This window comes from Rattus rattus, chromosome 1, assembly GCF_011064425.1.
Source record: "Rattus rattus isolate New Zealand chromosome 1, Rrattus_CSIRO_v1, whole genome shotgun sequence".
In the NCBI taxonomy this organism is placed as follows: domain Eukaryota; kingdom Metazoa; phylum Chordata; class Mammalia; order Rodentia; family Muridae; genus Rattus; species Rattus rattus.
Window position 1 is genome coordinate 38,573,758 of NC_046154.1, and position 27,068 is coordinate 38,600,825.

The window sequence follows — 27,068 nt, forward strand, 5'->3', positions numbered from 1 at the left end:
TCTCGCTGCCACTGCTGTCTATGGAGCACACGCCAAGGTTGCTGAGAATGTCACCCATGATGGACAGAGCATTCCTATTCAGGAATGTGTGTTTGTTTATACCCAGCGCCCCAGAACCTGTTAAGCTGGAAATAGCCAACATCAGGCACATCTGTGAGGGAGACAAGTGCTTCATGGCAGATCGTCCCAGGAGCGTTGGCGTGCCTGTCGAGCACTTGGTTTCTGAAGCGTCCTCTCCGGAGCCTTTCATCTTACGGGGTGACCTTGAGCAACCTTTTAACTTTATCTTCCTAATGGAAGTAAGACGACTGGACAGGCGTTTAGTCAACACATGTAGCCTGGATTAGGTTAACACTGTTCTGACAGCCATACGCTCTTCTACAGTAGTCCACATACCCACAGGGCGTCTCCATTCGACCACAGGCAAATATACACCTCTATGTCCCTCCCAACAGAAGGCTCATGTCTTCTCTTTCCAATTCCTCTCACCCTCCTGCCCACTCCCCCTCCTCTGGCCCCTGGCCCCAGTGTGGTCTGGATGGGCCCCAGAGGGGCAGAGACAGGGACAGGACGTGGGGCTGTATCTGACAGGAACCTGAGGGGCTGGCCCCGGGGGGGATTGGGGCCCAGCTTCCTGAAGGGAGGATGGGCTAGGGCAGGCACACAGTGCCGGAGAAGATGCCCTCTTGGGCCCTCTTTATGGTCACCTCCTGCCTCCTCTTGGCCCCTCCAAACCAGGCCCAAGTCACCAGTCAAGGTGAGGTGGGTAGCGGGTGGACATTACCTACTCCCAGGCAAAGGGAGACCTGGGAGGGATATAGGGTAAGAGACTCTCACTGGTTCCCTTCTCTTACAAACATGGCTGGAAGATTCTAGAGCGCAACTCACCAACTCTGTTCTCAGATGTCTTCTTGCTGGCCTTGGGCACAGAGCCCCTGAACTGTTTCTCCCAGACATTTGAGGACCTCACCTGCTTCTGGGATGAGGAAGAGGCAGCGCCCAGCGGGATATACCAGCTGCTGTACGCCTACCCAGGGTAGGTTCTGCACTGTACCCCGATCCTCATTTATCTGTCCTTATATTTAGCTGAGTCACGTCCTTAGCTTTTCTGTCTTTGGCCCTATCAGAGGGTTACTGTATATACATGCCCAGTACATAGCCACCCTATAAATGGCCTGCCTCAAGCCCCTACCTCCAGCAGAAAGAAGAAAATGGCAATGAGGGAGACAGGCATTTGCTGTGGGTTCAGCCTCAGTCCTCGGGGCTGAGCACGATGACTGTACCGACAGAGAGAAGCCCCGTGCATGCCCCCTGCATTCCCAGAGTGTGCCCACCTTTGGGACCCGGTATGTGTGCCAGTTTCCAGCGCTGGATGAAGTGCGTCTCTTCTTTCCGCTGCACCTCTGGGTGAAGAATGTCTTCCTCAACCAGACTTTGATGCAGCGGGTGCTGTTTGTGGATAGCGTGGGTAAGGACATCTCTCTCTCTGTTGCGCTGCCTCTCTATTGGCTGCCTCTCTATTGGCTGCCCGCTCCAGCTCCCAGAATCAGACTTGCCTGTAGTCTTCCGTGACAATGTGGGTACCGTTCTCTATCAGATTCCCAGAGGCACCGCAGAACCCAGCTTATTCCTCCTCCTAGCCTTGGCATCCAGAACTAGACTTCTCCCACAAATCATTAAGGATAACTTGCTCCCCTCGTTAACATATACAAGGAGACAGAGATGAAAAGAGTATCTGCTTTAAGTAACATACAAACGATTACATACAGTGAGTTCATTATCCCCAAGAGGGTAGGAGAACAGAATAGTCAGCCTTCCCTCCCCCCCCTTCGCTCCCCGCCCCTCCCCCCTCCCCTCCCCTCCCCTCCATGGAAATGAAAACTGGCATCTTTACGATTTCAGAGCTGCTCGGCTCGGCCTTCAGCGCCTTCTCCGTAGCCCACGGGTTGAACGTAGCCTGGTACTCCGTGATTTGATGCGCCTTGTTTTGCCCTCAGGCCTGCCAGCTCCTCCCAGTGTCATCAAGGCCAGGGGTGGGAGCCAACCAGGGGAACTTCAGATCCACTGGGAGGCCCCTGCTCCTGAAATCAGCAATTTCCTGAGGCATGAACTCCGCTATGGCCCCACGGACTCCAGCAACGCCACTGCGCCCTCAGTCATTCAGCTGCTCTCCACAGAAACCTGCTGCCCCACTTTGAGGATGACGAACCCAGTCCCCGTCCTTGACCAGCATCCATGCGTTCATCCTACAGCGTCCCAACAGCACGGACCAATGAGGACCTCCCCGGCTGGAGAAGTATCCTAACCTTCTAAGTCCTCTAATATGTCCCCTGGAAAAGAAAGGTCATCCTTAGGGGATCCCAGACTGGGGTGGTATTTGAAGGGTCATTGTAGGCTCTGGCTAGCTTTTAGGAGCCCCATTTAGGGATCTCCCACTTAAGACCATTCGCGCTGAGGTAACTGAGGGCTTTCAGGCCTCCAAATGGAGACTTTGTAAGAACCCTGAACACAGACTGAAGCTCACCCACCTGGACGGTGTATGTGCGTCCCCATCCAGCAAAGAGCTGAGCTTTGCATAGTGGTTCCAACAGTAGGTGTGTGGGCTCTCCTAGCTGAGAAGCAAGCCTAGATTCTGGTGCTGGGAACTTTCTCCCCAGGCTCCCTCTCTGGCAGTGAAGGGCGGAAGCTGCCTCATCTCAGGCCTCCATGCTGGCCAATCCTACTGGCTCCAGCTACGCAGCCAACCCGACGGGGTCTCCCTCCGTGGATCCTGGGGACCCTGGTCCCTCCATGTGACTGTGGACCTTCCAGGAGATGCAGGTGGGTCAGTAAAGGAATGAGGACTTTTTTTTTTTTAAAGATTTATTTATTTACTTATTATATATAAGTACACTGTAGCTGTCTTCAGACACACCAGAAGAGGGCATCAGATCCCACTAGAGATGGTTGTGAGCCACCATGTGGTTGCTGGGATTTGAACTCAGGACCTCTGGGAGAGCAGTCAGTGCTCTTAACCGCTGAGCCATCTCTCCAGCCCAGGAAATTTTTTAAAATAGAAGAGAAAAAAAGGTCTCCATGGAGGCTTAGGCAGGATACAGAAGCTCCGGGAACTGTGGTCATTTCTGATGACCTCAGACCTGTCACTGTACAGGATAGCTATGTTCAGGAAGAAAGAAAAGAATAGTTGGGGATATTCTGCTGTGGAGGCAGAGACGGCATAGGGACTCTCCGGAGTAAGAACACATGGCCCTCGTCTTTGACCACAGTGGCAATTGGACTCCAGTGCTTTACCGTGGATCTAAGGAAGGTTATCTGCCAGTGGCAGCAGCAAGACCACACTAGCTCCCGAGGCTTCTTCTGTCACAGCAGGACACGGTGCTGCCCCACAGACAGGTAAGACTGGAGCAATGCTGACTGAGTCTGAACGTGCAGAAGGTCACGACTGCTGTGGCTCCTCTTCGCTTGCCTAGCTGGTCTCCTCTAGGCTCTAGGCTCTAGCCTCTGGTCTCTCGCGCTCTGCTGTTTCCTTTGCTGCATCCTCTTCATTTCTGTTGGGGGATGACTTGGCTTCATTGGACTTAATCACCTCATCTGGACCTTTGAGAAAGCCTAGCAGGCATGTCCAACATAGGGCTCAAGGGCCACATGTGGCTAAGAACAGTGATGACTGTGGCCCAACACAAAATTAGAAACTTAAAACAGGGAGTTGGGGATTTAGCTCAGTGGTAGAGCGCTTGCTAGGCTGGGTTCGGTCCCCAGCTCCGGAAAAAAAGAAAAGAAAAAAAAACAAAAACAAACAAACTTAAAACAGGCAGTTTAAAACCCAATTGTGTGGCCAGGCAGGGATGGCACACACCTTTAGTCCTAGCGCTCAGGAGGCAGAGGCAGGTGGATCTCTGCAAGTTCAAGGCCAGCCTGGTCTACAGAGTGAGTTCCACAACAGCCGGGGCTGGTACATAGAGAAACCCTGTCTCCAAAACCAAAACCAACACAGGCATCAGTGGTGCATGTGTGCCGCGGAGGTCAGAGGACAACTTGAGGGGGTTGGTTCTTCTCCCACCATGTGGGTTCTGGGGATTGAACTTCTGTCAAGCTTGGCAGCAAATGCCCTCTCCAGCCAAGCCATCTGCTGCCATGTTTGTTGTTGTACTATGTAACGCTGTTTTCAACACTAACCTCAGACTCAGTGTTAACATTACACTCATGAGGTTAATAATACACCTCATGTGATTATTTAATTAGAAACCATAGGTTTCTAGAAGGGGAGGGGGGGTAGGGGGATGTTGGCCCGGAAACCAGGAAAGGGAATAACAATTGAAATGTAAATAAGAAATATCCAAATTAATAAAAATGGAGGAAAAAACCGCAATATTTAATTAGATATAAATTATACCACACCATATCTGTGTGTGCATATAATTTATTTGCTTATATATGTAATTGATTCATTTTTGACAAAGGATCTGCCTATATAGCTCTTGCTGGCCTAGAAGTTGCTATGTAGAATAGGCTGGCTTCAAACTCACAGGAGTCCACCTGCCTCTGCTTCTGGAGTGCTGGAATGAACTGTTCAGTTTTGTTCTCATTGTTGCTGTTGTTGTTGTTTCTGGGATGCTGAGGACAGAGCCACAGGCTGGGTGAATGTTGTACCACCAAGCTTTTCCCCACAAACCCTAAAAGATTTGGTAACTTACCTTTTTGCTTAAATATTTTTTAGAACTCAATTCAGAAAGAAGCAGTTCATTCTTTTAAATGTCTGAACAGATTTTCATAGTGTGAAGGTCTGATTCAAGCATGGATTTAAGGTGGCAAAATCAAATAGATCGGTTATTTTTTTGTTTGGTTTGTTTTGTTTGAGACAGGGTTTCTCTATGTAACAGAGCCCTGGCTGTCCTGGACTTGCTTTGTGTAGCAGGCTGGCTTCAAACTCACAGAGATCCACCTGCCTCTGCCTCCAGAGTGTTGAGATTGAAAGCGTGTGCTACCACCCAACCACGTCCGGCTAATCAGTTCTTTTATCTAAATTTTCTATTATTCTATTTTACCATGAACTCAGCTCCCACACATAAGTTTCCCTGGACTTCTCTCCTTTCTATACTTTCCGGGTATAGGGATATTCAGAATAATCAGAAATGCTCTCCTTTTCCTACCTCTTCAGTATCTCTTGCTGGCTCGGTGGCACATACCTTCGATCCCAGCGCACGGAAGGCAGAGGCAGGCATTTCCGAGGCTGCCTGGTCTACAGTGAGTTCCAGCCAGCTAGGGTACAGAGTGAAGAGTGTGTCTGGAAACCAGCAGCACCTCTCATTCCCTCCCCACCATAGTCTCACCTTTATTACTTTGTACACAAAAATCCTGTCAGTGTCCTAAGGGCTTTCTCTGCTTCTCCGCTCCCCTCTCAAACCCTCTCTGCAGACAGCATTTAGAGGAGTCTTCTGCAGTAAAATGTAACTAGGACCCTCCCGTTTAAGATACTTATAAGTTTTCCTCGGGATTGGGGATTTAGCTCAGTGGTAGAGCGCTTGCCTAGCAAAGAAGGCCCTGGGTGCGGTCCCCAGCCCAAAAAAAAAAAAAAAAAAAAAAGTTTCCTAATTATGAGATTAAGTTCATGCTCCTGCTAAAATCTCCATAGTTAGGAGGCTGAGGCAGGAGGATCACCTCTAGCTCCAGGCATGCCAGGGCTGGGTACTGTAGGACCCTCTTACTTTCTCCCTGCAAAAAGTTCAAGCTTCTTAAAGAGACTGCCCATGACAATCTGCAGTTCAGTTTACCATTGACTAGCAGAGCCTTGGCCCTAAAATCATTTCCCATTCTGAACCCTTTACAACTTTCCCCTGAGCACAATCCTCCCTGTGCTTGGAACAGCCAGTTGTCCCCCACCTAAATATAGTCTGGGCCCCTGTCTCTAACACTGCCTCTCTCAGCCAGAGGCATTCCCTGACCCTCCCTCCTGCTTAGATGCTCCACTCTTCCCAATGAGTCCGTGTACAACCCAGAGAAACATGGCTGTTTGTTTTTGTGACTTGCCCGTTGGCATGCGGGCCCCTTCGAGATTATTTTTTTCATCTATACACTCTCCAGACCTGGCACAGTGCTTGGCGCATGAGTCCTGACGGTTTGTTGAGTAAGCGGGTGGATGTGTAAACACAAGAAGGATCCTTTTAGGGATGGCAAATCACCAGGGCATTCAAGAGGAGGCACTTTAAGACCAGCCTGAGCTACATGAGACCCAGCCTCAAAAGGGGGAAGGAAGACATGGTGCTGGTGCACACCTTTAATCCCAAAATCAGAGGCAAGCGCAGCTCCAATTCAAGGCCAGCCTGATCTACACAGCAAGTTCTAGGCTGGCCAAAAGTACACAATGAGACTCAGTCTTTTAAGGAGGGTGGGGAGAAAGCAGCAACAAGCTCACATATTAGAATTTACTTTAACCCAGGCAATAATAGTGGTTTCACTTTCTGGGGGAATGGAAAGATCAAAATTGTCATATAGTCTAGATATTACCAGGTCCGTGTTCTTGGAAGCAATCAATGTAAGGGGGCTGCAGAATGAAAGAGATTTAAAAATATAAAGATGTTTGCATTTAAAAAGATAGTCTCTTTCTTCTTGGAAACAGTCTGCAAGCAGGTGTCACACCACCTTCTCAAAGGAAGGGAACCAGAGCAGGGATAAACCACACCATTGGCCTCAGGCATGTACTGCACGGCTGACGTCAGAACTCTACAGGCTGTGTTCTGTTAGCTGTGTCACCACTGCCAGCACCACAGCTGCCACAGCCACCACCACCACCACCACCACCACCATTAATACCATCATCATCATCATGTACATAAAGTAATGGGTTTCATCTGATAGCCAAGTTACTTTCCCACATCATGCTTGCCCTCTTTCCTCAATGGAAAGAGGTATAGAAAGTCCTAGAGGCCCAAGGCATGGAGGGGAGGACTTTGGTCATGATTCATGTAGGACACAGTATCTGAGGTGAGCCTGATTCAGTGAGTCTCTCCGGTTGATTCTTAGGGACCCTACCTGGGAGAAATGTGAAGAGGAGGAAGAGGAGGAAGAGGAAGAGAAAGAGGAGGGGGAGCTGGATCCAGGATCACGGCCCGCTCTGTTCTCCCGCTGCCACTTCAAGTCACGAAATGACAGTGTTATTCACATCCTTGTAGAAGTGACCACGGCGCAAGGTGCCATTCACAGCTACCTGGGCTCCCCTTTCTGGATCCACCAGGCTGGTAAGAACCTACCTTCCCTACCCCACATAATTCCCAACTTTACCAAATCTGACAGGCTGAGACGAACTCTCTATTCATAATCATTATCATCATCATCATCAACATCAACAACAATTCTGACATTTCTGACCCTCGGCTTGATTCACTGTGACGCATAACACAGTCCCTGTCAAAATCCCCTGCAGTGCTCCTCCCTACCCCAAGCCTGCACTGGAGGGAGATCTCGAGTGGAAGGCTGGAGCTGGAGTGGCAGCACCCGTCACCTTGGGCAGCTCAAGAGACCTGCTACCAGCTCCGCTACACGGGAGAAGGCCATGAGGACTGGAAGGTACTGTGAGAGGACAGATGTCCCCAGGTCAACACTGTCTCTGCATCGGTGTCTAGGCTTGGATGGCTATGCTTGTTTGTATCAACCGGGACACATGGGACCACTGAGCACTCAAGCTGTTCTTTCCCCATGCTGGAGGTGGGGCTCAGTGGCACAGCCTGGCATGAAAGAGGTCCCGGATTCCATCTTGGAACCATTAAATAAAGTTTCCATTCGTTGCCTAGGGGATGGTGGCCTCCACATCTCCTTCCCACCTCTCACACTGAGTTACCTCTTCTTCCCTGGTTCTTCCTTCTCCACGCTCTCATGGGGTGTTCTTGCCAGCACCCCATCCAAAACTGTCTATCCTAGACAACTATGTCTTCTCTGCCTAGGTAAGTGGTTCAACCCTACGGTCTTTTTTTTTTTTTTTTAATATGGAACGCTTCACAAATTTGCACGTCATCCTTGCACAGGGGCCATGCTAATGTCTGTATGGTTCCAATTTTGGTATATGTGCTGCCGAAGTGAGCACCAGCCCTATGGTTTTCATGACTTTACCTGTACATTAACAACCCCAATTTTACCATTCTAGCCCCCACATGGAAAGGGCTTTAAGAACCACATGCAAATCACCTAAATTTTTGAAGTCTCCTCATTGACTTAAATGGGGAGAAAGTTACCTGTCTTGAGTTAGGTAAAATTAAAATAAGGGCTGGAGAGAAGCGTTAAATATAAGGGCTGGGGATTTAGCTCAGATGTGTAGAGCGTTACCTAGGAAGCGCAAGGCCCTGGTTCGGTCCCCAGCTGAAAAAAAAAAAAAAAAAAAAAAAAAAAAAAAAAGAGTACTCAGTTTGCTGCTCAGTTCCCAGCACCCATGTGATGTTAAACCATCCATAACTCCAGGTTCAGGGATCTGAGGGCACCAGACACACACTTAATTCATACATGTACATGCAGACAAAACATATACATAATAAATCTAAAGACATTAGTATATAAATTCCTAGCATACTTCCTGGCATATAGAAAGATACTTAATACACAATTAAACGTTTTTTTATTCTCAGTACACACACACACACACACACACACACACACACACACACACCTTTCTGCCAGACAACTCTAGCAAACAGCTTTATCCCTAGGCAGATCAGGTACAATTATCTGAAATAAATTGATTTTCCTCCTGAGTCGTACTTTACTATATATAGCTCATATGCAATAGCATAGGCAAGCCTTAAATATAGCATTAATTTTTCATGTGTATACCATTCATGTAGCTAATTTGTCAATTACCCAGATGTACATATAACATACAAACTCCATTCACTCCTTCTGCTCCTACAATCTCCCTGCATAGTAACCAAAGATGGCTGCTTTACGATGTCTTAGCATTACAGCCAATCTGGTTGACTGTAGTTAGACTTTGTAAAGTCGATCCATATAGTATTTTCTTGGAGCTGACTTCTTAGCTCTGTCAGTGGCGCCACCACTTACCCAAGACCCAAGCCTAGAAACATTCCTGCTACCTTCTTTCCCCTCTCCTACTTACCAATGAGTAACTTGAATGATGTTAGACATTAATCACTCCTGGTCTTCCCTTTGACCCTCTGTTCCCTTAGTGCACTAAACTAGACGGTATTGCTTCCTTGTGCTCCCTCGGTGCCTTGCACTGTGATTTACTGCCTACCTCTTTAGATGAAACTATGTATTTCACCTATCTTTCTCTCTTGAACCTAGCTCAACATTTGGCTATCCTAAGCAACTCAAATGTTTGCTAAGCATGTAATTGTATCCCTGCTTGCCTAATGTTTGTGCTCCTGATACCTAGCACAACTCTGGTGTCCTCTGCAGTATAGTACTTATGGCACGGTCTGTGTGTCTCTTAGCGTGTCCAAGGCCGGACTAGTGGGGATGGTTTGCGCTTGTAGCTGGATTCCCACATCTTGTGGTAGAATTCACAGCTGTGTGAGCACCGGGGCGTGTTTCTTGACGTGATCTCGATCTCAGGCAGGACTTTCGACCCTGCACGCCTCCGCGGATCAGACTCTCTATGGAGATCCCCGACAGCTCCAAGCCTGGGCTCAGACCCACTCCACATTTCTCCCCTCAGGTGCTGGAGCCATCTCTCGGGGCCCAGGGAGGGACCCTAGAGCTGCGCCCCCGAGCTCGCTACAGCTTGCAGCTGCGTGCCAGGCTTAACGGCCCCACCTACCAAGGTCCCTGGAGTGCCTGGTCTCCTCCAGCTAGGGTGTCCACGGGCTCTGAGACTGGTGAGGACGGGCAGAGCTGAAGCCGGTTTACGGTCTACAGCTTGTGGGGGCCTGGCTACACTGTAGGTGGGGCTATGGGCAAGCCTCAGAACTCAGCCGAGCCTAGTGCAGTGTTGAGAGCTCCGGATGCCGAGGGTGGAGCCAGGGCTGGGGCCAGCACGGCCCCGGGCGGGGCCGAGGGTCAGCCACGGTCAGAGGCTTTTTGTCCCCTAGCTTGGATCACCTTGGTGACTGCTTTGCTCCTGGTGCTGAGCCTCAGTGCCCTTCTGGGCCTATTGCTGCTGAAGTGGCAATTTCCTGCGCACTACAGGTATCGCCCCTTCCAAGAGGGTGGTGGGGTGTGGTCTGTGAGGCCAGTGGCCTCTGAACAAGTATTCCAGGGCCACTTGATGACACCGGTCTCTGGACCACGGAACATATACACCTACCTCTTCAGCTGCTTCCTGCACTCCTCTGGGAGTGAAACCTTGTACTCTCACCTGCCCACTCTGTGGACACCTCCAACAGCCCCACCTCCTGGCTACTCACTTAGTGACAGGGCTACTGTCCAGCCTTGGCCCAAATCAGAGTTCTGACGTGCGTCTCTCCATCCCCACATCCAGTTGGCTTTGAAATCTGGTCATTCCGCCTCAGGAAACCCGATCAAACAATGCTTTCTTTCTCTGACCCCGCACCCTACCTGACTCATTGAAACCGTGCCCCTTTTCCTCTTCCTCACGAGCTTCTCCAAAGGCACACAATCCTATGGTGGCCTGCCTCACTTCCCAGGATAGAACCCAACAAGGGTCTACAAAACCTTAGCCTTGCCAAAGTCCTGAGTTACTCCACAGTTGGGCTGTTTAACTACTCAATCCCTTTGCACATAATGTCCCTGCTGTCTGAAATATCCTCTTTGGCTGACCACCCATTCATCTTTAAATAACTTTCTTCACTAAGTCTTATCCTTCCCTGGCCTCCCCCTCATTGGCTGCTCCTTTGTGTTCCCATGGTGTTTTCTTGCATTAATGTATTTGTTTGGTGCACGGTGCTACCTGGGGCTCACACATGCTAAGCACATGCTTTAGCCCTGTCCTATGCTCCCAGCCCAGCATTTATTCCTGTGGATGTCCTCCCCATCAGACCTTAGTCATTTTTAAATCCTCCGCATGGTGTCTGCCAAGTAGAAGGCCCTTAAATAAATGCAGTAATGAATGACTCACTTATGTGAGGGGTAAGGAGAAATTATAAACCTGAGGAGAAAATCCACACCGTGTCAGTTATTTGGCACTTGGCACTCTTTGCTGATTCTTGAACACCTAGCTCAGAAGTCAAAAGTATAGAAGAGAGTGTGTTTGGTTAGAGGCTAGGCCAGGAACCCCTCTGCTGGGCCTCACTTTGAATATGCCTTTTTTTTTTTTTTTTCTTTAAAGGCAGGATCTTACTTGTAGCCCAGGCTGGCCTGGAAGTTACTGTGGAGTCCTGAATGACTTCAAAGTCATTGCAATCCTCCTGCCTCAGCTCCACCCCCTGCCCCACCCTGAGTCCTAGGATTACAGGCATGAGCCATCACGCCTGACTTTCTTTGAACTTTTAATCTGCCTTTGTGTAAGAGCAGTCTAGAAGGGAGACTCTATTCAAGGTAGCCGTATCTGACCCACCCCACCTCCAAAAAATGTTGGCAGAGAAGACAGAAGTAGTGTTGCGTACAGGCTTTTCTGAAATCAGAAAGCTTCTTCCCCCTGGAGAGATGGGTTGAAGGTCACGGAGGACTTTGGCTGGAGTCCTTCAACTTGGAAATCTGCAGCCCAAGAGTTGGAAGTCTCCCCAGCACGCCTTATTTTGAACTCTTCACAGACAGCCCTCAGCCCTAACATCCGTAGCTAGACACCACACTGATTTTCTTCACTCATGCAGCTTCCCAAGCACCTACTGAGGGCTCAATGCTAGGCATAACAGGAGTGGAAAAACCCACTGAGACCTCAATGCTAGGGTAACAGGAATGGAACAGCAGACAAGCTTTCAAGTTCTCACGAGCTTAGGGTAATATATACAGTAAGTTAAGAAAAACTACAGAGCACAGGGTAGTTAGTGGTGGGGAAGGAAGATGTACTGTTTTGGGCACAGTGGTTAGGGAAGGCCCACATGCCTTGACTACGCCCCTGTCTCCTTAAACTGTCTCCCCTACTGCCCCACTTTAGGGCTCTCCTCATCATTCCCAACTCAATCCCGAGTCAGATTCCTCTCTCTTCCTCTCTGATAGAAGACTGAGGCATGCTTTGTGGCCCTCGCTTCCCGACCTACACCGGGTCCTAGGCCAGTACCTCAGAGACACTGCAGCCCTAAGTCCTGTGAGTACACCCCAACCATCCCCTCCTCCAACCCCCCCCCCAATGACTCTTGTTCCACAAATGCAACTCGTTCATGGTCTTTGCTCACTTACTATCCCGAGGTGTCACTCCCTAACCTGATTTATATTACAGCAGCCTCTCCCCCCTCTCTCTCTGAGATAGGGTTTCTCTATATAGTCCCGGATGTCCCAGAACTTGCCAAATAGACCAGGCTGGCCTGGGATTCACAGAGCTACCCCTGCCTCTGCCTCCCAAGAGCTGGGACTGAAAGCCTGAGCTTGCCTGGTTAATCTGGTTCCTTTTGCTCGTCTCTCTCAGTCTAAGGCCACAGTTACTGATAGCTGTGAAGAGGTGGAACCCAGCCTCCTGGAAATCCTACCTAAGTCTCCAGAGAGGACTCCTTTGCCCCTGTGTCCCTCCCAGCCTCAGATGGACTACAGAGGGCTGCAACCTTGCCTGAGGACCATGCCCCTGTCTGTGTGCCCACCCACGGCTGAGACGGGGTCCTGCTGTACCACACACATTGCCAACCACTCCTACCTACCGCTAAGCTATTGGCAGCAGCCCTGAAGGCAGTCTGCATGCCACGGCTTCCCGCATCCTACCTTATCCATCCTTAAGGCCAACAAACACCACCCGTTCTGTTTACCCGCCTCCTTGGGCTTTATAACACGATCTCCACACGGCTGCTCACAAATTCAGAGCTCTCTTCACGGTCACAAGGCTCTCTGGCTTTTATTTTCATTTTTTAGACGGTGTTTTATTATATAACTCAGCCTATAACTTGCTATGTAGAAAAGACTGGCACAGAGATCTGCCTGCTGTGATTAAAGGAGCCATGCCCTGTAGCTCCTCCTGAGATCCAAACTCTTGGGGGTGGGGAAAGATTCTACTTCCTCACCTCCTACCGACTCTTGAGTACTTCAGTCCCCTACTATCATGCTGTTAAGGAAACGGTGCAAGCCTTCTAATTATGAGATCAAATTGGGTCTTGTTGCCTTCTATTTATTCCATCTCTCTTGGCATCCTCCTCCATCCTGGGTCCCAAAGCATCACCTTCCTTCCTGGCTCTGTTCCTGCCTCTCTGAGCAGCAGAAGAGCCAGCTCGGGGCTAGAGCCAGGTTCTGGGCCCGTCGTGCACTCCTGCTAGCTGTGCACTTAGGCAAATAGCGGAAAGCCTTTGAGCCTTTGTCCTCTCAGCTACAAAGCATGGATGACAACAGAACCCCACAGAGTGGTGTGAACGATTGACAGCACATCGACTAAGATAGAGTCAATGCTTAATATACCTCAACTAGTGTCCCAATTATTTCCTCTTTTCCTACTCCGGCCTTTATCATACGGTGACCATCAGAAAGTTCTAATCTCCAGCCCAGACTTCTATAGTGCCCACAGTGTTTTGTGTGGATTTTAACGTGTGTGTTTCTTGCTCCTGGATGGTGGCTTGAAAGGGCAAGGGTTAGGATCTGTCCTTTCCCCCGGCACCTTGAATACCATTTGGTGCATGAGAGGTAGCAGACCTTCAATAAATACCGTCTGAATGAAACCTTTCTGAATGATGCTGCCTTAACTCCATGCTAGCTTCCTTGACACTTCATGTCCCGTTGCAGTGGGAAATACACTCAAACCACTCAGGCTATGGCTTTCTCTGAGCCATTCAAACTCTCAATATCATTACCGTGTTGGGGTCTCTGCTAGCTCCAAAGATACCCACCTTGCTAGTCCGGGTCTTGGCAGAGAGGGACAGCACAAACTGTGTAAACTGACAAGCGTAATGAAGACACATTATGAAGGTGAGGGTGGGATTTTGGAAAACCATCAAGGGACAGCACTGAGCTCATAACAGAGCAGGCACCCACCTTAGACATCAAGCAGCAAGGATGACATCAGGCCAGAGGGGATAACTACACGACAGGTTCACCGTCAGTAGGAGGGGCAGAGGAATAAATTATTCAAATGCTTAGTTTTGAGTCTCTTGAAATAGATTTTTTTTTAATGGCAGAGGGATGAATTATGAATATGCCATATGTCAACTGTTTGCTACCACCAGACCGACCCACTTCACCCTTCTCTACTTTGGTGGACAGGGTTGATTCACAGAGTCTGTACCAGAGGATTCCTGAGAGCTTTGTTTCTGTTTGGGTTCCATGGGAGGATATAGTTAAATTGTGTCCCCCATCTCCAAAATGTAGACTTTGAAATTTTAAACTCAAGTACCTCAACTGTGGGTTTTTTTTTTTCAGTATGGTTGGCACTCTTAGGGGAAAGGGAGATTTTAGACATAGATGGCAGAAGGAGAAAACCAAGTGAAGATGGCCAGAATCCAACCACCACAGCAAACCACCAGGAGCCCGAGAAGCACGGACCAGATTCTCCCAGATTCTCCCTCAGAGTCACCAAAAGACCCACCCCGCCACCATTTTTGGTCTAGCACTTGTAGTGTCAGAATTGTGAGACAACAGGTGTCTGTCCCCTAGGGCATCCACTTTTTGGTACTTGGCTATGGCAGTTCTAAGTCGCACTGTTCTAGAAGAGGAGCTCAGAGGCGGGGCTCACAGCTGAGCTCGCAGACCCCACATCTGGTGTGCTTCCTGCACACCCTCTGAAACGAACCCCATAGTCTCACTCCTTATCCTCCCCCCAGAATCTAGTGACTTGATTCTCAATGTCATATCTTAATTGTAAGGTTCATTTTTCTCTTTCTTTTAGAGGCAAGGTCTCAACCCTACATCTCTGGCTGACTTGGGGCTTGGGGCATGCACACATCTGCTGTAGCTGCCACTGGCTTATATTTTTGGCTGTGAGGCTACCCTTTCACGGCTGAGCCATCTCTCCAGCCCAGCTGTGTTGTCTTAAAGCTCTCTCAGCCCAGAAGTTGAAAACCACTCGACATGTTACATGTTTCACAGAAACTTTCACTGGCCCCACAGTTCCTGGCAGATAAAAGCCAAACACCATAGCTTAGCATGGAAGCTTGACACTAGGCTACTCTTTTCTGTTTTCTGAGGTTCAGGAACTCGCCACTAAGGAACTACAGAACATTAAATCTCTAGTTTTCCAAGGTAATTAGAAACGGGAAAACAAGTACTTCAGAGCTAGAGACAACGGTGAGTTTGGCTAACAGTTGAAGATGCTGCCATCATCAGAGGTGATTGTAGGCTAGGACTGAATGGCTTCCAACCTCTTCCTGGGCAGCATATTGTTGTGACTGCAATGGTGTGCCTTTGTTGACATCTCTTACCTCATTCTGACCCAATTTCTTTCCTTTTGTTTGTTTTTTCGAAACAGGGTCCATTACCCAGCCCTTGCCTGTCCTGGATCTCACAGAGAACCATCTGCCACTGCCTCCCAAGTGTTGGGATTAGAGGGGCAAAAGGTGTGCACCGCCATGCCTGGCTCTCTGACCTAACAGTTTATAGTTATCTGCCTTAGAGATCTGTAAACCTGACAGGTGTGGTGACACACGCCTTTAATCCCAGCATTCCAGAGGCAGAGGCATCTGAGTTTGACACCCGCCTGGTTTACAGAATGAGTTACAGGGCAGGCAGTCCTACACACAACCTTGTCTCAAAAACAACAACAACAAAAAAAACAAGCAAAAAAAAACAAAACAAAACAAAACAAAAAGAGGTTCAAGGTCATCTTAGTTACATGGAATTCAAGGTCAGCCTGGGCTACATAACAGTGTGTTTCCAAAAAATGTAAACTGTTTTAATGCAGTGGCTAACAGATGCTCTATTAGTAGCACCCATTATTACTTGTATTAATGCTATTTTACCTTTGAGCATATTCATGCAAGTCACTAAAGCCCTGGACTAAACGGCAGTCACACCTAGATGCTAGACTCTTGTTTGTTTGTATGTTTTTTATTGTTGCTGGAGGCAGAGGTACACTATGGGTGGGGAGATCAAAGGGCAACTTCTTTTTAAAATGTGTTCTGCCTACATCTATGTCTGTGTACCTCATGCACACCTGATGCTGGTGGAGGCCAGAGGGGTCACTGGATCCCCTGGGACTGGAGTAATAGATGGTTGGGAACTATATTGGCTGCTGGAAACTGAACCTTGAATAATCTGAAGAACATCCAGTGGTATCAGCTAGGCCATCTCTCTAGCCTCCCTTCTTCTTTAAAATTTTTTACTTTTATAGGGGAGGAGGTGTATGCTGGTTCCCGTGGAGCCCATCAGAGGGCATCGATGCCCTGGGGCGGGAGCTGCAGGTTGTTGTGTGCTACCAAATTCTGGTCCTGTGGAAGAGCAAGAAGTTCTTAACCACTGAGCAATCTCTCCAGGCCTGGATTCTTACCTTTCTCTTTTTATGACCTTGGGTAAATTCCTTGCATTGAGCCTTAGTGTCTCTATCAGTATAGCCTGGTTCTTGGCCCGGTGTAGTGGCACGCCTTAAATTCCACCGCATCTCTGAGATCCAGTCTTTTCTAGAAGGTCAGTTCCAGGTCAGCACGGACTGCATAGTGAGACCCTTGTCTGAAACAAACCAAATGGGCGTTGCTCTGGCAGGTGATGCGCAACCTAGGTAAGGACAATCTCTAGGACTCTTAAGGATCCAAAGACGCACTAGAGTCCGCCACAGGATGTCCCCAAGAACAGCCTAACCTAACCTTCACAACGAAAGGCTGGAATTCTGATCATTGTTTTGACCCCCACCCCATTCCTCTCACTTTGTGTTTGTTGAACTCCACACTGGCCCACGTAATTCCTTCCCAGCAGGCGCCCTCCCCACTCAGACCGCTACCTGCCCACCGTCTCTAACCAATTGGGTGCTCGGGGTCGAGTTTACGTGTGTGTATATAACCTAAGGACCACCCCCACTCAGGCTTTGATGCGACCTTTCACAGACTCCAAGATCTTCTAACTGCCAGGTCCAACCCAGCCAAAAGCCCAACCACGAGCGGTCCCGAGGACTGACTACCAGGACCCGCCCCCGGGCTCCGATTTGGGCTCCGACTAAAGCTCCCGGAGGTGGGTTCGGGATTTCGTTCCAAACGCTTAGCGATCGCACTCTCGTGAGATTTGCTCCCGGAAGACCCGCCCCTCTTCAGTGTAGCGACCAATCGGCAAAGGCGACGGTTAAGACAGTTGGGTTTTGAAGGAGCCAATGAACACTAGCAGCGGAGAGTTTAAGAATAACTGTTCGGCGTGCCTTTAGCCGGTCAGAAAAGAACGCATTCGGCACTTCTACAGACGCACTGAGGAGTCAGGGATTTGTGTTTGCGAGAGGTTTACGAAGAGGTGCTGGGCTGGTGCGAGCTGCGGCAGGCAGAGCCCAGGAGTCCTGCGAGGTCCTGAGTTTGGTCGCCTCTCGCCCCTCTCCCGGGTAGACGGGCCATGGCACAGTTCGTGTTCGAGAGCGATTTGCACTCACTGCTTCAACTGGACGCGCCCATCCCCAATGCACCGATTGCTCGCTGGCAGCGCAAAGCAAAAGAAGCCACAGGCCCAGCCCCCTCGCCCATGCGGGCCGCCAACAGATCACACAGCGCCGGTCGGACCCCGGGCCGAACTCCTGGTGAGTGGGTGGCAGGTGGAGGGAGGATGGAATCGCTGAGAGTCGACCTTCATGCTGCCTTCAGGAACCTCGTCAGGCTGTCTGACTTCTCTCTCCCTGCCCCAGGCAAATCTAATTCTAAGGTTCAGACCACCCCTAGCAAACCTGGAGGTGACCGCTATATCCCCCAACGTAGTGCTTCCCAAATGGAGGTGGCCAGCTTCCTCTTGAGCAAGGAGAACCAGCCGGAAGACGGGGGTACGCCCACCAAGAAGGTATGATTCCACAGGGGCAGTGAGACATGAGACCTGATGTGTCTATCCCCTGGTTGATACCAGTCTGCCTCACCACCACCGGTGTATTTCAGGAGCATCAGAAAGCCTGGGCTAGGAACCTGAACGGTTTTGATGTGGAGGAAGCCAAGATCCTCAGGCTCAGTGGAAAACCTCAGAATGCCCCAGAAGGTAAGAAATGACATTCATGGAGGTTGGCGTCAGCCCTTCCTAAGGGGAGACATGTGGGTGGGTATCAGTTTTTAAGGCTAGACCCACTCTCTTGCCACAGGCTACCAGAACAGATTGAAAGTACTCTACAGCCAGAAAGCCACGCCTGGCTCCAGTCGGAAGGCTTGCAGATACATTCCTTCCCTGCCAGACAGGATTCTTGATGCCCCTGAAATCCGGAATGACTACTGTGAGTGCCCTATTGTCTTTTTATGTGGATGCTGAAGATGGCCTGGGATTGGACCAGTCCAACAGAAAGCCTCCTGATTTTTCTTCCTCTGGCAGACCTGAATCTTGTCGATTGGAGCTCTGGAAATGTATTAGCTGTGGCACTGGACAACAGTGTGTACTTATGGAACGCTGGTTCCGGTGACATCCTGCAGCTGTTGCAAATGGAGCAGCCTGGGGACTACATATCATCCGTGGCCTGGATCAAAGAGGGCAACTACCTGGCTGTGGGCACCAGTAATGCTGAGGTGCAGGTGAGCCTGGGCCCTATATTGTGGCTCCGTGGTCAGTGGGCTCAGAGATGAACTTGCCTTGCTGGTGCTCAGCCTCAGGCTGTGACCCTGTGGTCTCGCCTCTGCAGCTATGGGATGTGCAGCAGCAGAAACGGCTTCGAAACATGACCAGCCACTCGGCTCGAGTAAGCTCCCTGAGTTGGAACAGCTATATCCTGTCCAGGTCAGTGGTCTTTGTTAGTCTATAGCAAAATCATTCTGGTTTCTGCCATCCAGAGCTAACTCTCATTTTTCTTCTTTCAGTGGTTCACGATCTGGCCACATCCACCACCACGATGTTCGGGTAGCAGAACACCATGTGGCCACACTGAGTGGCCATAGTCAGGAAGTATGTGGGCTACGCTGGGCCCCAGATGGACGACATCTGGCAAGCGGTGGCAATGATAACATTGTCAACGTGTGGCCTAGTGGTCCTGGAGAAAGTGGCTGGGTTCCCCTTCAGACATTCACTCAACATCAAGGTGCTGTCAAGGTGAGAGCATTTAGTCCCTGTAAACTAGGGACCGCTAAGAAGAGAAGACAGGTGGGGTTGGGTTTAATTGTAACACTTAGATGTTGGGAGTTGGTTTGATGCACTGTGTGTTCAGATGATTACTGTCCCCTGAGATCTGGTTGACTTCCAACATTGGCATTGGCGTGAAGCATCTCCTGTCGGTGTTGGTTGTGTGCATATTATCACCTCTGATGGTTTAATAAAGAGCTGGTCAGCCTATAGCTGGGGAGCAGAGTTCAAGGTGGGTCGATCCCAGTGAGCGTGTGTTGAGTAGAAAGAGGAGAGTGGTCACCGTGAGGGGTTTCCAGGAGACTGATGGAGGAGCAGCCAGGGCTAGATGTCAGGTAACAGGGCAGGTGCTGGGTGGTAGGCAGCACAGTTGGATTAGAATAGGTGAGAACCCTGCCCAGCTATAGTGGAAGAAGCTCTTTAACATACATATACCAAGGCTTCTCTGTCATTTCAAGGGAATGGAGGGCATAGAAAGGCTCAGTGCTTTTACATGTAGAACTTCTACTGTCTGTCTGCTGACCTGACCCAGCCTTTATCCATTCCAACTAGGCTGTTGCATGGTGTCCCTGGCAGTCCAATATCCTGGCAACAGGAGGCGGTACCAGTGACCGACACATTCGCATTTGGAACGTCTGCTCTGGAGCGTGTCTGAGTGCTGTGGATGTGCATTCCCAGGTAGTTTTGTTGTGATTGCAACTGGTGATTGATTCATGGTTCAACCTGTCACAGGCTTCCTCTCTCTGATTTCTGAACAGCCAATTCTACTCCACCTATACCTGATCATTTCTAAATTCCCGACTCAGCCCTCTTTCGCATTCCCGTTTCCTAGTTTGGCTTATCTCCAACCTAGGTCCTCAAGCATCACCTCTTCCGTAGGTCCCAGTTAAGCTTGTCACTTCCCTTGCCTTCCTGAAATGTACTGTTGATCTCTTGCACTGTTTCAGGTAGCAGAACCTGCTTAGAAATCTGGAAAGCTGCCCACTCTGTCATCCTCTTCAAGATATTCCAGTTTTACTTTGGAATATCATTCACATCTGTCCCTTCCTCGGCAGAGTCCTCAATCATTCATTCAGAGACAGGGTCTTGCCCTGGCTGGCCTCAGACTTGCAATGAGCCTCCCGCTTTAGCATCCCAGGTGCTGAGATTACCAGCATGCACCCTGTGCCAAGGCTCCCACACATTCTCTCTTCCAGTCTTCTATACTTAACAGTCTGAGTGGTAGGTATATTACTGTCCTTAAACCTGTGATGACTCCACAACCTACAGCATAAGATCCAAGTACATCGGAACGTCCACGGCATCTTGCTGCTGATGTGCCTTGCTGTATCTGCTCCAGCTCTCCCTGTTCGCTCCCTTCACACTCAGCCTTCGCTGCAAGCATGGGCTCTCTGAAGCCAGATGGTTGGAGTTACACAAGGGCGCAGTCCTCTGTGGCATTGCTTCTGGTGGATTCGTCTTACACAGATACTTGTCTTGGGGCTTCAGTAAGCACTGTGACCATTAAGACCTGATAGGGTTTCTAATCCTAGAAAGCACTCAGTTCTGAGTGTGTTATCATGGAGGAATATCATGCCCATGATGACTCTTTCCACAGGTGTGCTCCATCCTCTGGTCTCCCCACTATAAGGAGCTCATCTCAGGCCATGGCTTTGCCCAGAACCAGCTGGTTATTTGGAAGTACCCAACCATGGCCAAGGTGGCAGAGCTCAAAGGTAGGTGGGAAAGGAAGCCAGGCAGAAAGGCCACATAGTGTATGTTTCCATTCATATGAAATATTGAGAATAAACAGGCTAATATGGCTTGCCAGGAACTTTGGCGAGGATGGTGGGAAGATTCCATTTATGTGAAATGTTGGGAATAGGTAAATAACAGACTAATTAACAGGGTAATTAATGGCTCGCCAGGGGCTTTGGCAAGATTGATAGGAAGTGTGATTTAGAATGTTCAGACAATGCACACAACCTAACCTTATAAATACTGTAATCGCACTCAGTTATAAAGGGTGAGTGGCATTCACATTTCATTCCTAGGTGACTAACAGAATTGGAGGAGGGCTGTGGGTATACTCAAATGCACCGCTCTTACCGTAGGTCACACAGCCCGGGTCCTGAGTCTCACCATGAGTCCAGACGGGGCCACAGTGGCATCTGCAGCAGCCGATGAGACTCTGCGGCTATGGCGCTGCTTTGAGTTGGACCCTGCTCTTCGGCGGGAGCGGGAAAAAGCCAGCATATCTAAAAGTAGCCTTATCCACCAAGGCATCCGGTGAAAGACAACCCATTTCCCTTCTTGATTTTTTTGTTGTTGTTATTTTTTTCTAATAAAGTTCATATCTTCCTTTCTTGTATCCCAGCATCCTTCCTATAGGCTGCCCCTACTCTGACTAGAGCTAGAAGTCTTGTGGGAACTTTTGGCCACCCGCAGAGCTTCATTTTTAGAGACAGGGTCCAGGCTAACCTTGAACTTGTGAGCTTCCTGCTTTGTACCCTTCCCAGTAGCTGGAATTACTGCCTACACTACCACCCTTCTGTTTGTAAACAAGCCAGAGGCCAAAGCTATGTCCCCCACCTCGTTTACACACACACACACACACACACAATCTCGGTGGTTTCCTGTCACTTTAATTAAGACACAGTTGAGTGCACAGCCTGCACTGCCAGGCCTGTGGCCTGCCCATCCTGACCTTTGGCCCAGAAGCTCATGCTTCCATGAGGAGTGAAAAGGGAGCCTGAGTCCACAGTGACAGATTATTGCTGACCTCTTCAGTGTGAGGAGAAAGGCCACAAGGCCCGGGCGCGGGCCAGCCCTGAGTGTTCTTCTCCCGAGTTTTTAAGGCAAGGAGTGGGTAGTAAGTGTCCAGCCCTTTCCAGCCTCCAGTTCTGGTGGCAGACAGCATGAGGCCACATCCCTGGAACTGGCTGGGAGAAGGAATGGGGACAGTGGTCCCTGTAGACCAGCTGTGGGGAAGAGAGCCAATCCGCCTATTCAGTCCTGACCACAAGAGTCCTGGTCATGGGTGTAGGTGGAGAGGATACTTGTGGGTGCTGCCCAGCTGCAGTCCCGAGGCACTTAGGTGGGCACCGTCTAGGCCCTGGTGCTAGTTGGCCTTGACCTTCATGGACGCTGCAGCTCCATTTTGCTGAACTGCACGGGGCAGCCGCTTCCCCTTGGTGTAAGAGTGATACCAGAAGTTGGAGAACAGTATGAAGAAGATGGTGCCGTACATCCAGATGAGGTGGATGATGATAGGATACTGGTAGTTGCAGCTGGGCATGAAGTAGTATTGGCTGATGTGCAGTGAGACCAGGACGAACTGGATCTGGGATAGAAAAAGACAAGGGTCAGAAATAGGTTCAGGAGTAGAAATAGACGAAAGCTGAGTGGGGAAGGCTGGGATCAGGTGAGATCGGTTGGGTAGAAGGGACGAGGTTAGACATAGTGGTTGGTTTTAGCCCAACAGTCTCCTCACCAGCTGAATGGCGGTCATATGTTTCTTCCACCAAAGGTAGGGCTGAGCCACAGGGCCCAGAGCAGACAATCCGTAGTAGAGGTACATGACGACGTGTACAGAGGAGTTTATCATGGCGTGGAAAGAGCCCATTCCTCCTAAGGTGGGAAGAAGACGGTCAGGAGATGAACCTCTACTCCCGATGGCCACCCTCTTCTCCAGGCCTTCACTGCTCACCTGGAGCAATCTTTATCCCCCACCACCAGCTCCAGGGAAGCACTGAGTGGTGGAAGACATGGAGGAAGGTTACTTGCCCATCCTTCTTCCGGAGAATAAATATCACCTGAGAGAAGAATGGAGGAGAGGCTGAGTGCCAGTGCCTTCCTTTCCACTCCTCCCAAGTTCTAGTAGCTGTGACTACTCACTGTGTCCATGAGTTCAATGACCTTGGAAAGCATGAAGAGCCAGGCCACTCGAACCATCTGTGGGAAGGGAGACCAATCTTACTCCTTCACACAGTATTCAAAGAGCCTCTGCTAACTGGCCAGCCACACAGGTCTTACTGACTCTCCCTTAGCTAGGTTGCTCATAATTATGGTTACCTAAGGCTCTACTTACCCGAAGTGCTTCAGGGTTATTGGAAAAGTCTACAGGGTCACAGCGCCAGGTGTACGTACTCAGCCAGCCAGACATGAGGAACTAAGAAAGAGTGGATCAGACCCCTCATTCCCTCTCCAACAACCCTTCCTCTTCACTAACAACCTCTGGAATAGGGAATTGCCATGCTCTGGCCCATGCCCTGTACCCGAACTCTTACCCTGCAGACAGAAACTACAGCCTAGGCATTCCAGCCTACCTCATAGACAATGTAGAGGGAGAGTGTCACCAGTGAGAAATTGTAGACAATCATGAAGCCTCGAAGTTGGAAAGGCTTCCGATTAGCCATGATTCGAGGCCCAAGTGATAGGACGAAGTACACATAGGTCAGAAGGATGGATGTTATTAGCAAGGGGGATCCCATCAGAGGGTAGTTTTGGATCCGGGGATCTGTGAATAGGATGTCAAAGGAGTGAGGGTCACAGGGTTTAAGAACCTTCCCAGGTCTAGACATGAGGTCAGGTCACAAATAGTTCATTAGGACTCTTCCTTAGGACACAATCCTAGATCCTGGGATCCCAGAGAAGAAGGGAACAGGGCTATAGACTGCAGCTTACCTGCACGCTTCATCAATTCCTGGTACAAGTTCACAACAGCCTCCATCCTGGCTAAGGACTCTAAGGAGGGATGGAGAGTGGGCATCAGACAGGGATCATGCATGACCCCATCACACATGTAGTCAAAGAGACAAGACACAGAATCAGACAACTCTGATGCCTCACTGACAAAAGGATAGGGTTGTGAATCCAACTCAGTGGTAAAGTATTTTCCTAGCATGCCCAAGGCCCCAAGTTGAATCCTGGCCATGGTGAGCAGGGGTATATGGGAGAAAAGGCAGTTTGGATGGAGCATCCAGCCTGCTTGAAGAGAGCCGCCCACCATTCCTCTCCACACCTTCCCCTCCACTCTGGAGGGTTTCCCTTCCCTGCCTCCCTCCCTCCCTCCCTCCCTCCCTCCCTCCTTCTTCAAGAGAACTCTGCCTTCCAGGTCTCCTTCTGGAGCCTTTCTCCTCACAACACAGCTCATCTTCCCAGTGAACCTCCTCCCCCGTACTGGCAAGCAGTCTTAACTCTGCTTTGAGAGACACTCTTCCTTCCAGAGATTCTCCCCTTCAGCCACTCCTCTCACGGTCTCCTTCTCTCAGGTAAAGTCTCTCTGGTCCTGTCCCAAGACGCCCATCTCCCCTCTGTTCCCTGCTGGGACTCCCACCTCCATGGTCCCCTCTCCTTCTTTCTAGTACCTGAACAAACCTAGGGCTCAACTTCTCCCCTGGTGAACACAAGTGCCCCAGGCTTCCCCTCTGCCTCCCAGGCTCTCACCTCCAGCCTTCTGCCTTCTTCCAGTGCTTCACCTCCAGCCTCTCTCCTCCCCTCTTTTCACCGGCAAGTTCTGCCTCTCTCTCTCTCTTCCACTCCAGGAGCCTGGCTCTTTGAGACTCCTGCCCTGGCGGCTCCACCTGTCTGACTAGATCTTGCAGCAGCCCCGCCCAACTCCCGCCCCCGCTACATTGGGCATGGGGTGGAGGGTGGGTCCAGGCCACAGGTCAATGCCTAGAGAAGCAGGACCCACCAGAATTGAGAAAGCCAGGTAAGGCCCCAGACTCACCACCTTTGACCAGCCAGATAAGCTAAGTTTGTAGGTTCTCCAGAAACTTCTGGCCAGAACCTCTGGCCAAAGCCAGAAGAATTGCTAAAAATCCACACCCAGCATTCTCTCCCAAACCAGCCATGAATTCTCAGTTTGTCCTACTTCAGAATGGGCATCACCCTTCCCTACCAGGGAGGGAGGGTAAGGACACCAGTGGTATGTGAGGAGGTGGGGGAGTGGGGGAGGTCTCAGGAATCTTTCCCTCCTCTGGGAGGGAGCCTCATGGGCTAGGCCCCCTCCTCCTCAAAGTTGGAAAGAATGCCAAGAGAAAGCTTCCAGGGATACAGTAACTTAGTCTAGACCCAGGAAAGCCTAGGACTTTGTCCCAGAGGGATCAGGCAATTGCCTAACAACCTGAGTGCTCTGGGTGCTCTCTCTCCATCACTCTCCTGCCTTGGGGCTCAAGTTCTACCATCTACCTCACACATTAATAAATACATACCTTCATCATACGACTCTCAACCACCTCAGAGACATGCGTACGGTACCAGGAGCTAGCACACATCCACACACAGCCCATACATATCATGCTGACCACACCACAAAAATAGCCTCCCCTACTGGACTCTGACATGCTAGGCTCCTCAACTTCATACCTGTCAGGGATTGCATTAACTGTGGCTACTTGACCAGGCACGGGTACATCTCACCCACACCTCCCTTTCTTCACACAGAGCTCTGGGTGAGCAGCACTCATTTCTTCCTTCAGCCACACTTTTGTTGGTGGCTTATGTTGGAGTGGGGCCTAGCACTTAGGCATGTGCTATCACACACAGTTCCTCTCTGACACATGTGAGCTCGCCAGCTCCTTATCTGCTTCAACCACCTCCTCCAATACTCTCGCCCTTCACTACCACTTAACACCGGTAGATACACAGTGACCCCGAGGACTGGAGGGAGTCCAGACTTCTGAGAGGGATCTCTCCCTAAGCTTGAGGGAAACCCGGGTGTGCCCCCACCCTGTCCCGCGGTGGAACAGGGCCAGTTCCCTTAAGATGGATGGGAAAAAGGGCACCGGCAAGGAGCAGGAAAGGGAACGAGAGGAGGGGGCAAAGGGAGGAAGGCCAGGAGGTACTGGAAAAGAACTAGGTGTGAGCAAATGGGGGTCAGGGGCCAAGGTGCCTGGGAGGGATCGTGGTGGGCAGGCCCAGCCCCAGTAGCTGGGACCTCCCACCCACTCACCCCAGGAAACGCCTCGCCCACAGCTTGGGCAGGGCAGGGCAGGGCGGGCAGGGCAGGGCTAGCCTGGCCAGCCAGGCAGGGGGCGCTGGCACGTGGGGAGCCATGGAAGGTACACACTCACCAGTGGGAGCCAGGCGGGCAGCAGTGAAGGGTTCAAAGGGATCAGGGCCGGAGAGAAGTCCCCAGGGCCTCCTGTCGGCCACTTCCTCATCTGCTGGGCCGACTTTCTGTCACCAGAGGGGGAGAGGGCGGGCCGGGCGGGGGGCGCCTGCTGATTGGGCGACTGGCCGAGGCAGGAGGGGCCGTCCAGCGCTTGCCTGGCCGCAAGGGCGGGAGCAGGGGCGGGTCGCCAGATCCCGGGGCAGGAAGCACACCCAGCCCCAGCTCTCCACCCCTTCCTTCGCATCTCTCAGCCTGTCCCGCCGATGACTAGGACTTGGCCCGCACCCAGCAGCTTCTTGACGTTCAGCCTGCATGGCCCCATTCGTGGTCCTCGGTCCGGTCCAGCATGAGGACCCACTCATCTGCTGTCTGCTTTGTGACAAGCGCGGTTTAAGATTACGGGACATTTCCAGGGTTCAACCATTCCCTCGAGGCTTTTCCAGCAAGAGGAGGGCCAGCTGTGCCTACTAAGGGCTGACTGGGGTGGCAGGAGGCTTTAGCGGGATGCAGCAGCCGGCCAACCACCATGCTTCTCAGAGCCTATAAACTTGGATGAGTCCTAGCTTTAGGAGCCTCTGAGAGGATTTCCTGGAACGGAGATGGGAGAATACAAGTGGCCCCAGGCAAGAACTGTGAATCACTGTCTAAACTGACCTTCAAGGTAGTGAAAGGGGGTGCGGGTGGGGGTAGCAAGTGAAATTAGCCGTGGTTCAATGTGGTAGATCTTGGAGACCAAAGTGAGGCAGTCTGACTTTTATTCTAGAAGCAGATTAAAAACAAGAATTTTGAG

The 27,068-nt window shown here is 50.5% G+C and overlaps 3 protein-coding genes and 1 non-coding gene across 6 annotated transcripts; 2 read left to right on the plus strand and 2 right to left on the minus strand.

Moving 5' to 3' along the window:
* Positions 1-678: 678 nt before the first annotated feature.
* Mpl (MPL proto-oncogene, thrombopoietin receptor) lies at positions 679-12,718 on the plus strand. Of its 2 annotated transcripts, none has more exons than XM_032888901.1 (12): positions 679-757; positions 904-1,036; positions 1,290-1,468; positions 1,998-2,296; positions 2,658-2,820; positions 3,267-3,393; positions 7,021-7,235; positions 7,421-7,563; positions 9,662-9,821; positions 10,035-10,131; positions 12,061-12,148; positions 12,467-12,718. In XM_032888901.1, exons 1-12 carry the CDS (start codon positions 679-681, stop codon positions 12,716-12,718), a joined length of 1,935 nt encoding a protein of 644 aa, XP_032744792.1. The 2 variants fall into 2 exon arrangements, with proteins under 2 accessions (XP_032744792.1, XP_032744801.1); XM_032888910.1 differs by having other exon boundaries at positions 2,178-2,296.
* On the minus strand, positions 7,974-8,077 carry LOC116890362. The gene has a single exon (XR_004386580.1). It is a non-coding gene; the product is annotated as a U6 spliceosomal RNA (small nuclear RNA).
* A 4,504-nt stretch (positions 12,719-17,222) lies between the features above and the next one.
* Cdc20 (cell division cycle 20) lies at positions 17,223-21,524 on the plus strand. The gene is made up of 10 exons (XM_032899213.1): positions 17,223-17,674; positions 17,780-17,928; positions 18,021-18,117; positions 18,218-18,346; positions 18,442-18,638; positions 18,746-18,840; positions 18,921-19,149; positions 19,732-19,857; positions 20,777-20,894; positions 21,273-21,524. Exons 1-10 carry the CDS (start codon positions 17,494-17,496, stop codon positions 21,449-21,451), a joined length of 1,500 nt encoding a protein of 499 aa, XP_032755104.1. The 5' UTR covers positions 17,223-17,493; the 3' UTR covers positions 21,452-21,524.
* Positions 21,525-21,786: 262 nt separating this feature from the next.
* Positions 21,787-26,374, minus strand: Elovl1 (ELOVL fatty acid elongase 1). 2 transcript variants are annotated; one of them, XM_032899224.1, is made up of 8 exons: positions 26,238-26,374; positions 23,845-23,904; positions 23,487-23,677; positions 23,249-23,329; positions 23,056-23,112; positions 22,868-22,973; positions 22,652-22,788; positions 21,787-22,501 (listed from the first exon to the last, which is right to left on the minus strand). In XM_032899224.1, exons 2-8 carry the CDS (start codon positions 23,888-23,890, stop codon positions 22,280-22,282), a joined length of 840 nt encoding a protein of 279 aa, XP_032755115.1. In that variant the 5' UTR covers positions 23,891-23,904; positions 26,238-26,374; the 3' UTR covers positions 21,787-22,279. The 2 variants fall into 2 exon arrangements, with proteins under 2 accessions (XP_032755115.1, XP_032755111.1); XM_032899220.1 differs by lacking the exon at positions 26,238-26,374 and adding an exon at positions 24,607-24,761.
* Positions 26,375-27,068: the final 694 nt, after the last annotated feature.

Coding starts and splice junctions, on each gene's coding strand:
- Mpl (XM_032888901.1), top strand. CDS start 679: ATGCCCTCTTGGGCCCTCTTTATGGTCACCTCCTGCCTCCTCTTGGCC. Junction 758..903: donor GGCCCAAGTCACCAGTCAAG/GTGAGGTGGGTA, acceptor CTCTGTTCTCAG/ATGTCTTCTTGCTGGCCTTG. Junction 1,469..1,997: donor GCTGTTTGTGGATAGCGTGG/GTAAGGACATCT, acceptor TTTTGCCCTCAG/GCCTGCCAGCTCCTCCCAGT.
- Cdc20 (XM_032899213.1), top strand. CDS start 17,494: ATGGCACAGTTCGTGTTCGAGAGCGATTTGCACTCACTGCTTCAACTG. Junction 18,118..18,217: donor ACCTCAGAATGCCCCAGAAG/GTAAGAAATGAC, acceptor CTCTTGCCACAG/GCTACCAGAACAGATTGAAA. Junction 18,841..18,920: donor AACAGCTATATCCTGTCCAG/GTCAGTGGTCTT, acceptor TTCTTCTTTCAG/TGGTTCACGATCTGGCCACA.
- Elovl1 (XM_032899224.1), bottom strand. CDS start 23,890: ATGGAGGCTGTTGTGAACTTGTACCAGGAATTGATGAAGCGTGCAG. Junction 22,974..23,055: donor TCATTGAACTCATGGACACA/GTGAGTAGTCAC, acceptor TTCTTCTCTCAG/GTGATATTTATTCTCCGGAA. Junction 22,789..22,867: donor GGGGATAAAGATTGCTCCAG/GTGAGCAGTGAA, acceptor TTCCCACCTTAG/GAGGAATGGGCTCTTTCCAC.